At 39.4% G+C, this 15,191-nt stretch overlaps 1 protein-coding gene across 2 annotated transcripts in view; it reads left to right on the forward strand.

Annotated features, from left to right (window-relative positions):
* The first annotated feature begins 10,506 nt into the window (after positions 1-10,506).
* LOC109689162 (ATP-dependent translocase ABCB1) overlaps positions 10,507-15,191 on the forward strand; it is an 86,309-nt gene continuing 81,624 nt past the window's right edge. For both annotated transcript variants that reach the window (XM_074064847.1, XM_020167905.2), the window contains exons 1-2: positions 10,507-10,632; positions 11,116-11,186. In XM_074064847.1, coding sequence (XP_073920948.1) covers positions 11,122-11,186 — 65 coding nt within the window. In that variant the 5' untranslated portion in view covers positions 10,507-10,632; positions 11,116-11,121. The remainder of the gene's footprint in view (positions 10,633-11,115; positions 11,187-15,191) is intronic.

Raw genomic sequence — 15,191 nt, forward strand, 5'->3', positions numbered from 1 at the left:
CTTTCTGTAGTAGTAAGCAGAATAATTGGTAAAACATTTATGGATCAATAAATGCAGCTAAATGCACAAGTGCAGACAATTGTCAGGGAAGATCAAAAAGAGATTGAGAAGGATGTTTTATCATGAAGAGTCATTGTTGAATGTTAAGTTGTTTCAGGCACTGTACAAACCTTTTAAATTCACGAATCACTTAATCTTGCAATAGCAATATAAGGAACCATTATTCTTTACTAAAGAGATAGCTGAGAGACAGAAAAGTCTTACATGGCGAACACACACAGATATAGGAGTTGAATCTAAATTTTTCGACTCTGAAGTCTGAATTTTTTTTGGCTGTACTGGGGTTTAAATTCAGGGTGTCCTGCTTGCTAGGCAAGTGGTCCATCACTTGCTCCATACTGTCAAGCCCTTTAGCTTTAGTTATTTTCAAACAGGGTCTTACTTCTTTGCCTGGGATGGCCTGGATCACAATCCCTCTTATTTATACCTGTTATGTATCTGGATGACAGGTGTGTTCTACCATGACCAGCTCAATGGTTGTGATAGGGTCTCTCCAACTTCTGCCCAGGCTCCTCTTGAACAGCAATCCTGTAGAAAAAATTTAGTTATCATTAATATCATTTCCTTAATAAAGTACAGACACAGTGTAGCAGCTACACAATCTAATGTTGGGAGAGTTCAGAGAAGTTGGTGAAATGACTTCATAAAGGCATAGGATAGGAAGATGCTGATTGTGGATAAGCATAGTTCAAAAAGTGGAGATAGCTGTGTGAATGACAATTTGGAAGGGGGATGACAGAATGTCACTGGAAATTAGTCAGGTTGAAGGAAAAAGCAAATTCAGGCTTGGTAGGGGTCAACACCCCTACTGCAGTGCAAGATGGGTGCCATTAAGTATGCTAAGGACTGTGTTGTGAAAGTAGCAATTTGACAAACCAGGAGGCTGGCACCCTTTGCTAGGCCCAGATAGAAACCAGGGGGAGATGAGAAACTTCTGTAGTTATTCCAGGTCCTCACTGGTGTTGCAAGTGGTGAGTGGATGAGAGCAGGCAGTGGCAGGTGGCATCCTGCAGAGAGTCTCAGCTCCTGCACTTGAGGAGGCAAGAGGCATTTGACTGCACAGTTGCATGGTTCCATGCCTCTGGGGTGAGGCCTTAGCCCTGAGTGTTACAGGCCAGGACCTATGATAAGAGGCATCTCTCTGCTACTGGGCTTCTGAACCTGATCAGCCAAAGTCAGTTTTACTGTCCCTGCAGGCTTCAGTCCCTCCACCAGGGCTTTTGCCACTTTCACCTCTGCCACTGCAACCCTGTCATTGCTGAGGCAAACTCTGATCCTGTTGCTTGACCTTGACAGTTGCTCTCACTAATAGGGGAGGCCCTGTGGGCTGCTTTGTTCATACTCCTACTATCATAGGAACTGCTTATCATCCTGCTGCTGCTTCCTCCTCTTCCCTCTCCTCCTCCCCTCCTTCTTCCTCTTCCCCCCTTTTTCTTCTCTTCCTTCTCTCTCGTTCTTTCTTTTTCCCTCTCCTCTCTCCCCTTGGCAATACTGGGGACCTCATAATTTCTAGGCAAGCACTTTACCACTTGAACCACACTTCCAGCCCTTTTTGCTTTAGGGCATAAGATATGATTAGAAAGTTTTCTATGCCTTTGGTTTTTCTTCTGCAGAAAATTCCCCAAATCTAAAGGATAAGGAAATCCAAGTACATGAGGCATTTTGAACTCCAAATAAATGTGACCAGAAAAGAACATCTCAACATCACATTATAGTTAAAAAGTCAAGACCATAAAACAAAGAAAGAATATTGAAAGCTATAGGAGAAAAATATCAACTATTTAAAAAGGCAAACTCATCAGAATTTCACCATACCTCTCAGCAGAAACCATAAAAGTCAGGAAGCACGGAATGATATGTTTCAAGCTCTAAAAGTGAAAACTGCCAACCAAGATTATGATATACAGCAAAGTTATCCCTTAAAGTCAGTGGTCAGATAAGATCTTCCAAGATAAGTGTAAATTAAAGCAATTCTTAACCATTAGGCCGTATATGAAAAAAAAAAGGACTGAGGGAGTGGTTCAAGTGGTAGAGCACTTGCCTAGCAAACATGAAGCCCTGAGTTCCATCCCAAGTATTGCCAAAAAATATTCTCAATGAAATACCTGCAAAGCAAATTCAACAACACATTAAAAGATCATGCACAATGGTCAAATTGGTTTCATTCCAGGAATTCCAGGATGGTTCAAAATATGCAAATCAATAAAAAAAAGTATGGCATGTAAACAGAAGAAAGGACAAAAATCACGATTGTCTCAATAGATGCAGAAAGAGCTTTTGACAAAATTTAACATTCCTTCATCAAGAAATCCATGAAGAAATTAAGAATAGAAGACACATAACCTCAGCATTATACAAGCCATGTGTGACAGACCTGTAGCCAGCATTACACTAAGAGAAAACTGAAAGCATTTCTTCTAAAACTGAATAATAGAAAGCTGTCCACTCTCTCTATTCTTAGTTAATATAATGTTTGAATTCTTTTTTTTTAAGGTGTTTGTGTTTGAACTCAGGACGTTGGGCTTGCTAGGAAGTACTCTACCACTTGAGCCATGCCTCTAGCTCATAGTACTTGAATTCTTGCCAGAGCAATGCGAAAAGAGTAAGATATAAAAGGGATATAAATAGGAAGTCAAATTCCCCTTATTTGCAGATAGCATGATCCTATATCTAACATACCTTAAAGACTCTACCAGAAAACTGTTAGATCTGATAGAGATTTTTTTAAAAAGTGGCAGGATACAAAATCAACACACAAAATCAGTATTTTTCTATATACCAACAATGAATAGGCAAAAAGAAATAAAACAATCCCATCATGATAGCATCAAAAAACTTAAATACCTAGGAATAAACTTATCCAAGGAGTTGAAAGACCTCTACACTAAAAGACCCTTAAACTATAAATTAACACTGAGGAAAGCAATTAAGAAGATAGAAAGACTTCCCATGTTCATGGATGGGCAGATTTAGTAATGTGAATATGGCTATATTACCGAAAGTATCTACATATTCAATGCAGTCCCGTCAGAATAATCCCAATGACATTATTCACAGAAATAGAAAAATCAATCCTGAAATTCAAAGACTCTAAATAGTCAAAGCAATCCTGAGCAAAAAGAGTAGAGGTATCACAATACCTGATTTCAAATTATAATACAGAGGTATAAATAATAGAAACATCATGATATTGGCACAAATAAGAAACATAGACAAATAGAACAGAAAACAAGTTCTAGAAATAAGTCCATGCAGCTACAGCCATCTGATTCTCATCAAAGGGGTCAAAAGCATTTGAAAAATCCTCTTTAACAAGTGGTGCTGGGAAAACTGGATAACTATATGTAGAAGACTAAAGCCACTTCCCTATTTCTCACCCTGTAAAAAATTAGCTCAAAATGGGTCAAAGATCTTACTGCAAAGTTTCAAACCTGAAACTTTGAAACTAGTTTAGGAAAAATATAGAGAAAGCACTCAAAGATATAGGGATAGGTGAGGACTTTCTGAATAGGGTTCCAATAGCTTGGGACATAGGATCAAGAAATAACCAATGGAACTGTATCAAATTAAAAAGCTTCTACACAGTAAAAAAGATATCTTTGCCAGATATTTATCCAACAGGGAATTGATAACTTAGAATGTACAAAGAACTCAAAAATTCAAACAGCCAAAAGGTGGGTAAATAAATGGGCAATGGAATGAAACACACTTTTCAAATAAAGAAGTACAAATGACGAATAAATACATGGAAAGATGTTCGACATCCTTAGCAATTAGGGAAATGCAACTTAAAACTACATTGATATTCCACCACACCCTGGTAAGAATGGCTGTCATGCAGAAAACAAATAGCAAATGCTGGTAAGGATGAGGAGTGAGGGGTGAAGGAACTCTTATTCACTCCTGGTGGGAATATAAATTAGCCCAGCAACTTTGAAAATCAGTCTGGAAGTTTTGCAAAAATTAAAAATAGAGTGTCCACATTGTCCAGATATACCACTTCTGGTTATATACCCAGAAGACTCAAAGTCAGTTTACTACAGAGATACCCATATATCAATGTTTGTTTTGGCATTATTCACAATAGCCAAAATATTGAGTCAGTCTACATGCCCATCAGCAGATGAATGGACAAAGAAAATGTGATGTAATTACACAGTGTAGTTTTAGACAGCCATTAAGAAGAATGAAATCATGTTTACTGGAAAACGGGTAGAAGTGGAGATCCTTTCTAAGTGATCTAAGCCAGTCCCACAAAGACAAGTATTTCATTTGTGGAAGCTAGGGGAACAAAACCAAAACCAAGGTCATGAAAATAAAAGAAAGGGGCATATTAGGGAGGTAGAACGGGAAGACAAAGGGAGGAAAAATGGAAGTTAAGAAAGCGCAATAGAGGTTGTGAATATAATCAAAATACTGTATATATGTGTATGGAAATGTTATGATGAAACTCCTTACTTTGTACAATTTAATTTGTGCTAATTTTTAAAAAGTATCTTTGGGTACTGATCATGATGTGATATTACAAATTTCCTTATTTCCTGTAATTTCTGGATGAATATGTTAGTGTCTTCCTTTCTTCCTCCCTGTACTTCCTTCCATCCATGGACTGAATGCCTGACTACAGGGAGATAAATTCTGATTCTGCTACTTACTATGTGACCTTATAGTCACGTAAACTAAAATTAACTGAACCTCTCCAGACGCCATTTTCCTCTTCTGAGAAATGTATATGGTAACAGCATCAACCTATGGAAGAAAGGATTATAGGATTTAATGAATGTAAAGCTCTGAATATAGTGCTCAGTACAAACTAAATGCTCAATTAATATTAGATTTAGTTATAGCCTTCCTCAAGGCTTAGGCTCTCATGCTTCCTAATTTTCTCCATATCCTATGCCTAGAGGTTTAAATCCCTTTCAACTCAAATATTGCAAAGTCTTTAGTCCTAGCCAATATGCCAAGAATTTGTGTCATTTTTTCAGTTGCCTGGCTGTCTTTCACTTTTGCCCAATCAGATCCTAACAATAAGCTAGAGAGAGATAGGAGCCGGGTGTCAGGAAATCAGCCTCCTCCCCACCAAAAAAAGTTAGCAGGGTGAAGACTGATGTCTGATAATCCGGCAAGGCAGCAGGGGCAGAGAAAGATCACAGGGGAGCTACTGTAGCAGCAGAGGAGGATGGGCCCACGTAAGAAGTCTTTATAAAGCTGTCTAGTCAGCCTACACATTTAGCCCTCAGGCCTTCAAGAGCCCTGACAGATCCAAGTCTCTGTAAGCAAGGAAAACTACTCCAACAAGGAAACCCTGGAGTCTAGTCTACCCCATGAAGAGGAAATGAAGTTCTGCCTGTCACTGGGCAAAAAAGAATAGAGGCTTGAGAATAGCTGAAGCCCCAGCATTCTAGTAACTGATTTTCCTTGCAGAAGCATCACAGAGCACATTTCCCTCTTCACCGGGACCTCCCTGCCTCACGCTCAGGCAGGTAGACTTTAGGGTATCTGGGATTCCAAATGTGCAGGTGCACAGATTAATGACAGCATGGTAAGTGTCTTAGAATAAAAATTACAGTGGAGCTAGCCAGTTGCCTTCAGAAAGGCATGGAAGGGTATACAGGAGGGGAGAATAAAGGAGTAGCAGTGGCAAAGACATTAACTTTATTGACTTATTTAATCTTTATTTTAAAATGATTTCTGTTGTTACACAGAACATGTTTTCTGCAGGTAAGAGAAAGGTGCTAATTAAACTTGGTGATTACCTCCTCTTGGAAGACTCCCACGATTCTTATATAAGGAATCAGGTACCCTTCCTTCCCAAAGCATTTTGAGTATCTTTTTATCACTGTACTAATCATGTCCAAATACATTTATTAGGTCACTTGTCCATTCCTCCCCCTACACTAAGGAAATGCTCACTAGAGCTGGAAATGAACAAGGCATGTGCTACCACTGCCACGTGGGAGAATTTAGCACAAATTTACTAACTTTAGATACATCACCTCAATCAAGGTTTTATCTCAAATACAACACCTTTTTCTACAAATGGCCAGATTGTAAATATTTTAAGGTTTGCAGACCATATTGTCTCTGTCACAATTACTACAGTGTGTCATTATGGAAATCAGATGCAGGAAACATGGAAGAGATTGTTTCCTTAAAACCTGATTTATAAATACGGACTATTAAACTCTGTGTAATTTTCAGGTGTCACAAATGTTTCTTCTTTTTTTTTTAGTGATTTAAAATGCATAAGTAGGTAAACTTTTGTTTACCTTCTAAATAAAAGTAATAATTTAAATGCTGCAGAGACCATTCTTAGCTTACAAAAAAGGCACACATTGGCCAAATTAGGCCCATAGTTTCAGGACTTGGGCGCAGGCATGGTCTGTGACCCAGATACTACAGAAATGCTTCTTGAAGCCATGTTTATTTACATCTCTAATGGGGACTGAGTAACTCTGAGTATGTCTCAAGCTTATGAGACATACTCATACGTATCATCTGTTGGGAACCAATGCATGTTATTAGGCAACAAAGTCAGATTGTCATCAGTCTTATTCTACTTTGGGTGCTATAATAAAGCACCAAAAACTGGGTGGCTAATAAAAACAGAAATTTATTTTTCACAGTTTTAGAGGCAGATCAAGATCAAGACAGGCTCAGTCTTGATGAGTGTTGGTGAATATCTGCTTTATGGTTCATAGGAGGCACATGTTAGCTATGTCCCTAAGTGCTGGGAGGAGTCAGGCAGCTTTCTGGGGTTTGTTTCATAAGCATACCAATCATATTTTTTTTGGCAGTACAGGGGGGTAAACTCAGGGCCTCATGCTCTCTAGGCAGGCATTTGAGTCACTCTAGTAGCCCTTTTTGTAGTGGTTATTATTTATTTACTTACTTATTTATCATCAGTACTGGAGGTTGAAGTTGGGGGGCTCATGCTTGCCAGGCAGGTGGTCTAGCACTTGAGCCATGCCTCCAGCCCTGTGGTAGTTTTTGTTTTTGTTTTTGTTTTTGTTTTGAGGCAGTTTCTCACTTTATGCTCAGGCCATCTGCACCATGATCTTCCTATTTGTGCTTCTCTGCTTAGCTGGGTTAACAGGTATGTGCCAGCATGCCTAGCCATTGATTGAGATGGGGATCTCATGAACTTTTTTCCTGGGCTTGCCTTGAACTGTGAGCCTCCAAATCTCTGCCTCTGAAGTTAGGATTACAGGCTTAAACCACTGCATTCAACCAATATCTTCTTTTTTGCAGTGCTGGGATTTGAATTCAGGGCCTCATGCTTGCAAGGCAGGCATTTTACCATTTGAGCCATGCCTCCAGACCCTAATAACATTTATAAGGATGCTATCCTTAAGTCTAATCACCTTACAAAGGTACCACCTCCAGATACCATCATTTCAGGAGTTAGAAATTCAACAAACGAACTTTGAAGGATACAAACATTCAGACTACCACACTGCTTATCCTTACATATAGGTGGGCCAGGTAAATTTGGTAATAGTATTTCTACCTAAAGAGATCACTTACATCTTCATAAGAACAAAAACCAATTAATTTTTGAGTGATGGAGAGACAGTATAATACATATGTTAACAGAGTTAAAAATGGGTATAACACAAGTGTTACGGTTTGGACAAGCAGTGTTCCCTCTGAAGGTGTATGAGTTTAAGGATTGGTCACAGTTGATGGATATAAACATTAAGAAGTGCTTGGATCATGATGGCTCTGACCTAATCTGTGAATTTAATCCATACACGGGTTCATAATTTGATGGAAGTGGTGGAAACTTTCGGGAGTGAGGTCTAGAAGGAAGAAATGGGAAAGTGGGTGTATTCTTTTTAAGGATATCTTGTTCCTTGCCCTTTTCTGTCAATCTCTTCACTTCCTAGCCACCCTGAGGTAAGCAGCTTCTGCCACACACCCTCCTGCCTCCATGACTTTCTGCCTTGCCTCAGGCACAAAGAAATAGCTGCAGACAATCTTGGATTGAATCTTCTGAAACTGAGGGCCAAAATAAATCTTTCCTTCTTTTCTTTCCCTCAGGTATTAGTTAGAGCAATAAAAAACTGACTAACCAAACAACCAAACACACTTAATTGTGGCCAACAGAGGTCAACCACTTGATCTTCTGTTCTCAAACTAGGCCAAATTTCAATGGCTGTTTAATTACCTGCAATTCCCTTATTGATAGAAAGATGAGTTCAGCAGCTGTCTCTCAATGTAGTACATTCGGAAGCATAGTATGGTTAGTAAAAACCTCTTACACTATTAGAGCAATGTTTGTGTTCAGACTTCATGAAAAAGTGGGCAGGATCAGAATGGGCATAAATATACCCATTAGGTCTCCTGAGCTACCAGACAGACAGATCTGAAAGATATGATTGTTCCACTATAAACTATGAGCCAGTGATTCAGAGAGAACTGAGGACTTCCTTTCTGTGAATTATGATATAGAAGAAAGGTGCCAGTTCAGTGGTGATACACATTTTTTTTCAGGTCCCTTTGAATACCATGAAGGGAATGCAAATGCACTATACATTTTTGTGGCCTAACTCACTCCCTGCAATTGAAGTAGTATACCTCAGAGCAAACAATGTATTCTTCAGGATCACAAAGAAGTGGTTCTAGGACCTATGAATAAGTAGTAAATGGTCCATGCATACCCCAAGTTAATACTGGTGTTTATGTGTGTGTTTCCTGAGAAAAATTCATAGCATTCATCAGAAACTTAAAAGTCTAACTGTTGAAGTGCAAGGCTATGGGTTTGTTGAAGGGTCTTGTAAGGTAAGTGAAAATGTATTCTCAAATGTGTTCTCAAACAGGCATTTTAAACACTTTTACCACTTGAATGCAAAGTGAGTTGTAAGTCTTTGAGTAGTTCAGTTTGACTCATCTATGCTTGACCAGAGGTGACCTAAAATTTGAAGCTCAGATCTATCAACTTGTTTGTTTCCCCACCATCTCAAGTGCAAGTTGCTTCTACAATTCATTCACATTTCCATTTTCTTAGGAAATTGTCTTACCTCTCCTTTCTCCAAATGTCTGGTTTCCAAACTCAATGAGAAAATTGAAATACAACAGTTCCTCTTCTCCACAGTTATACTTCCTGTGGTTCCCGTTGCCTGCAGTCAGCCATGACATTGTATCTTCTCACACCATCACAAGGAGGGGAGACTATACACTAAGATATTTTCAGAGGCAGACACCACATCCACATGCTTTTTATTATAGCATAATGTTATAATTACTCTATTTTATTAGTAGTTATTGTTAATCTCTTGCAGTGTCAAATTTATAAATCCAACTCTATGATAGATATGTATGTGTAGGAAAGAACATGCTGTACATAGGACTCAGTACTATCCATGGCTTCAAAGCATCCACCAGGGGCTTGGATCATATCCCTGTTAGATAAGGGGACACTACTGAATCAGAAGCAAACATTTGTACATTCTCACCTCCTGGCCTGTGGACTCTGACCCTCTCTTCCACCTGTTATTGTACATGAACTGTCCTGACTCCCATTTTCAGCAAACATTTCTTCCTCAGCATTGGATCCCATCCTTTCTCAAGGTTATCAATCCAACAAATCTCTTCATTCTGTCTCCAAAAAAGGGGGGGGGGGGCGGAATTCAAGCCTTTCCTGTGTGAATACTGCTCTGTGAATCCGAATTGTGAAAATTGCACTTACTTTTTTTCAGTTTGAAGAAAATACTGGATAGGAAAAATATTAAATTATTAGCACTAAATACAAAAGAAATTACATATAAATAATATGCCAAAATATTATGTTTAACGACCTAGATCAAAATGTGAGAATTTCAAATGCTCAGGGAAAAACATGGGCATTGATTTGACAGCTAAAAGTTTGAAGTATTACACACTTTTAAATACCATCCTGAAATCCCCATCTCGATTTACATATTCAAATATCCACCTTTTTATTTCCTTGTATTTGTCATTTAAAAAGATGATCAACTATAACTCAGAAAATGTCAAACATACCGAAAAAAGACTTGAAAATTTTTTCTTCAAGACTTTTTAGAGGTGCTACAGGTAAGGGAAATTTAGGTAGAGACTGGTGAATGTCCAAGGTCGTTTCATTAACTGTATTAGATGATGTGCCAGAGAAAGTTTCCCTTGGCAACGCTACACCCAGGGAGCCAATTGTGTATCTTCGTACGCTATTTTGAAGACATGCGTGGACAGGTACAGACACGTCTCTGTACGTGTGTCCCTGAAGATTCAGGCGATGTGCCTTTCTCTGCTTGCCCTTTGCAGAGGGGCAGCAGAAGATAGGACATTCCTCCTGGAGATCCACCCTGTTTTGCAACTTCTTCAGCAATCAGCATTCAATCAAGCAGGGCTGCACAGTCACGAATAGTCAGGCTGATTGGCTGGGCAGGACTTCCCCTGGGCATGGATTGAGCATTTTACTCCCCTATCTACAAGAAGACAACGGGCAATCAAGCAGTGCTTCTAGAAGCTCTCCACCGCTAGCCTTTCCACTGAAGTCCGACTCTCTTCTTCCAAAATCCTTGTCCTGGTGGACGTTCCAAAGGAAAGCTCCAGGTAGGGACCAGAAGAGGGCAGCTCCCAGAACAGTCTAGCTCCCCGTGGGAGAAGGGCTTCTTAGAAAGTCCATGGGGACCAAGTGGCCCGAGTCTTAGAGTGACGCGAGGAGTCCAGACAGTTCCCAGCCGGTATTTCTCTGTTAGCCACCAGCTCTGGATCCGCTGCCCTGAGCGCACGGAGCGGCGCGGGGCCGGACACCGGGAGTCCGCGGGCGGAGCCGGAGGAAGCATCTCTGTGGTGGGGAAACCCGAGCCAGACCTGTGGGGCCAGCGAAGCAGGTCCAGAACGCGCCGCCGCCGTCCCTCCGTGCCCGAGTGCACGGGCCGAGGCGCAGCGCGCATGAGAGCCTTGGCCCGGACCCTGGAGCCCGCGCAGTTGGAGCTCCCTTCCAGCCCTTGAGGCTCCGCAGGGCAGGAGAGGTCATCGCCTCTGGCTCCTGTGGGCCATAGCTTTCGCTAATGGCCTGTGGTTTCTCCTCAGGTCGCCATGGATCTTGAAGAGGACCGCAGTGGAGAAGCAGGGAAGAACTTCTTGAAGATGGGCAAAAAAAGGTAGCCGGTTTGTTTCACTTTCTGAGTTTACATGGCTTGTGAGCTCTAGCCAATTATTCTAGCTTCCAGCTCTGTAATCAAGGTCGGGAGGCTGTTATTTTAATCCTAAAACATGTAAGACAGCCTTGGGAAGTAGTCCTCTGCTTAGAGCAGAAGTTCCGTGGCTGAGTTGAGCAAGCACATTCATGCTCCCTGGGAGTTGGTGAGGCTCTGCTGTATTTTCTGGCACCACACAGGCCATTGCTCTCATCCTTTTTGTTTTATTACATTCTGTTTTATAAACAATTGTGGCCGTCCACTCACCTGGGACATTTGTTGTTGGAGCTCTGCTGTATGGTCCAGTATCATGCTTCTAGTAAACAGCTACATAAACATTGCATGTTTGTGGAATGGCAGATGGAACAGAAGCCAAAACTACATTTAAGTTGTTTTTGCTTTGTTTGAACTGGCAATGACTAATATTATATATATGACTAATTTATATATGTAGTATATAAAGAAGAGAGGAAGATGCTTATTTTAAGTACATTTTGAACACAGTGCTCCAACTGTACACAACAATTTAAACTTCCCTCTGTAGGTTCACTGTTAGCAGAAAATTGCAATGTAAATATAATGACAGATAATGCAAATTAGTGAATGTGTTACTATTATTAGAAACTAAATTTTTCAATGTATGAGAAAAAATACAAATGTGGAATCAATTAAGTGTCTAAAAATCATGTTAAATTTGAATTGGAAGCTTCAGTATCAACTCGTGATATTTAATAGTTTGTTTTTAGTTCACTGAAGGGGACGGTAAATATAAACACTAAGCGCCGGACCTTGGTTTCTAAATACCATTCCTCACTGAAAGGAATGAGCACCCCACAGAAAAACGTAATTTCAGCCAGATCTGGGACAGTGAAAATACAATGCAAGCAGAGTATCTGGTGGTACCAGAACAGGGAAGCGGAGTTTTATAGAGTAGTCCAAAGACACAGGGGCAGGCTTGAAGTAACTTCCACTGGGACAATTTGAGCATCAAAGAAATTGATTTTGAGATACTGAATACAATTGACGGATCCTTAATAAACTTTTTTGGTGGTCCTGAGGTTTGAGCTCAGGGCCTCCTGTTTGCTAGGCAGGTGCTCTACCGCTTGAGCCATGTCCCTGCCCTTTTAGCTCTTCAGGTATTTGTTGTGTTGTGGCCATCCTCAGTCCACAGTCCACATACCTATGCTTCCCATATATCTAGGATTTTAGACATGTGTCACCATGCCCAGTTGAGAAGGAATCTTGCTACTTTTTTGTTTATCTGCCCTCAAATAGTCATCCTCCTGATCTCTGCCTCCCAAGTAGTTAAGATATCAGATATAAGCCACTGCAGCTGGCCCTAAAGGAACCTTCAATATGCTGCTGTCATATTGGAACCTGAATTATAATTAGTTCAGGCAAGGATTGTCAATGGAACCCAAACCTTGCAGAGAAAAGTTATATCTAATAATTATCTCCACGGTTCTTCTTAGTAATGGGAAGAAGGAAAATGTACTTTTCTAATGAGAGATTTTGCTGTTTACATCTTAATTAAGTGTGCAGACATTCAGCATGTATGGTGGAATAGACTGCAGAGTACCTTAGTGAGGGATAGAGTTTGAGTACACAGCACCATGTAGATGATCTGTTTGCAAAAATATGTAGATCAAATCTAATCAAACTTCTAGTTTGGAGTTATCCAATAGAAATGCAGTGTGTGACGCATTTGTAATTTTCTAGCATTGGTGTTCAAAAAAAAAGGCAGGAAAAACTATGTTTGAAAAATTACTGGCCCAGTGTGTCCCAAATATAATAATTTCTACATGTAATCAAAATTATGAGTACCATAGTTTACATTCTTGTCTTCACATTCAGTCCTCTATTCTGGGGTGGGTTTTACATTTACTATACATCTCTATTTGTACTTAGTTTGTAACTGATGCATCCCACGTTCATCCAGATGTTTTCATTTGTGGAAAATAGGCCCAATACAAATATAAGCAATGTTATTAAAATCAGGTCATGCTAAGGAGAGGTCACATACAAGGCAGTGAGGTTAAAAGAAGGAAGTTAAGGTGAATATGGTTGATGTACTTTCTATATAAGAATGAATTGCTATTAATTTTCTTAGATGTGATATTGGTAACAGAATGTGTGAGGCCATAATATTTGCAACTTACTTAGATAGTTTAACAAAATATGAACAAATGATAATATATACTTCCTTGTTTAGACAAAGAAAATATAGTCAAAATGTTAGCAATTGTTTAATTGAGGTGAGTTACATTGGTTGACAGTATTATATTCTTTCTGTTTTTCTAATTATTTGAAAATTTTCAAATAAAAACTTTTCATATAAATAAAGAAAAAGACTCCAGAATGGAGGATAGTCTGCTTTTTTGTCTTTAACTTTTTTATCATGATTTTTTAAAACTATGACAAAATCATTTAGGTATATTTGAGTGAGAAGTACTGAGTATATATGGAGGGGAATGGTAGGGAAAATGGTTTAATCCTGCACATATCTTCATTTTATTACTGGTTCCAGAATGTCCTACAGACTTTTCTTCAAATTAGATATTTTTTTAAGTTAAGTAGTTCTTATTAGACTGTGCTCATCATCATTGACTTTAATCTGGGATTGTAAAAAAGCATTGAATTTTGCTTTTAGATAATGCTACAGTGATACTACTACCTGGACTAACTGTATTTGCAAATATTCTTCAATAAAATGATGGGTTTTTAAAAAATTCAAGCATGTTTTTTCTTTTTGGTGCTATTTGGGTTTGAATTCAGGGGCTCACACTGCTAGGCAGGTGCTCTACCACTTGAGCCACGCCCCTAGCCCTTGTTGCTTTTAGTTATTTTTTGGGTAGGCTGTTGAATTTTTACCTGGGCCAGATTGAATGATGATTCTCCTACTTAAGTTTCCCTACATAGCTGAGATTGCAGATTGCCCACCACCATGCCCAGCTTTTTTTTTATTAAGATGGGGCCTCACAAACTTTTTATAGGGGCTGGCCTTGAACCTTGATCCTCCTGATCCCTACCTCCCAGGCATAAGCCACTATGCCAGGCTTATTTTTTTGATTTTTCCTTTCTTTCTTTTTTGTTTTGTTTAAATTGTACTGGGGATCAAACTCAGGGCTTGAACATTCTAGTAAGTGTACTACCACTGAGCTATGCTCCCAGTTCCCTAAAATGATGTTTGATGAGCAAATTGCCTTTGTAAGCACTGTTTCCTGCTGATGAGGATTGTGAGTAATCTAGGTGACACTTCATGTGAAAGTGAATTTTTGTACAACACAGTATCTCAGAAGTAGGAGGTCATACCTTACACTTGGAATTTAGGGGACAAACTTTCATAAATTATGGCTTCCTTCCAGCAGTGGGACCCAAGATGAGTTAGTTAACTCTTCTGGCTCCTCTGTGATCTTCTCATCTCTAAAAGAACAAAAGTGTGCCTCCCTCAGAGTTGTTTACGAACAGGGAAGTACTCACTTAGCAGTACCTGCAGTTTATTAACTTCTCCAAAGTAGTGTCAGTTTTAGAGAACAAGAATATAAAAAGCTCAGAGTTAAATGTCAAGTGATTATGGCCATTGCTCTCCTTTGATCTGGGTTCTGGGGAAACTGAATGAGCCTCTCCTGAAAATAAGGTAGAACTAAACCTGAAGAGGCTTGTGTGTTTGTGTCTAACATCATGGAAAACCTAATACAAATAAACTGGATATTTTCGTTAGCAATCTCTTCAGCTCTTTGTCCTCATTATATAAAGAGGAAAGATTTTGAACTCAAAATCTTTGCAAAAATAAGGCTATTCTTTTCTAAAATAGTCTTTCCTTCCTATGTACTAGAAGTGAGGCTGGGTTGTTATGGTTAGTTTGCTTTCCTGTCCTAGGTGGTGGTCACACACAGTGGAAAACGTGGGTTATTGAGTTAGATTCATTTGACTTTCAGCTTAAAATAATTGTTGACCTTTTTCTAAAAG

Source organism: Castor canadensis, chromosome 2 (genome assembly GCF_047511655.1).
Source record: "Castor canadensis chromosome 2, mCasCan1.hap1v2, whole genome shotgun sequence".
Taxonomy (NCBI): domain Eukaryota; kingdom Metazoa; phylum Chordata; class Mammalia; order Rodentia; family Castoridae; genus Castor; species Castor canadensis.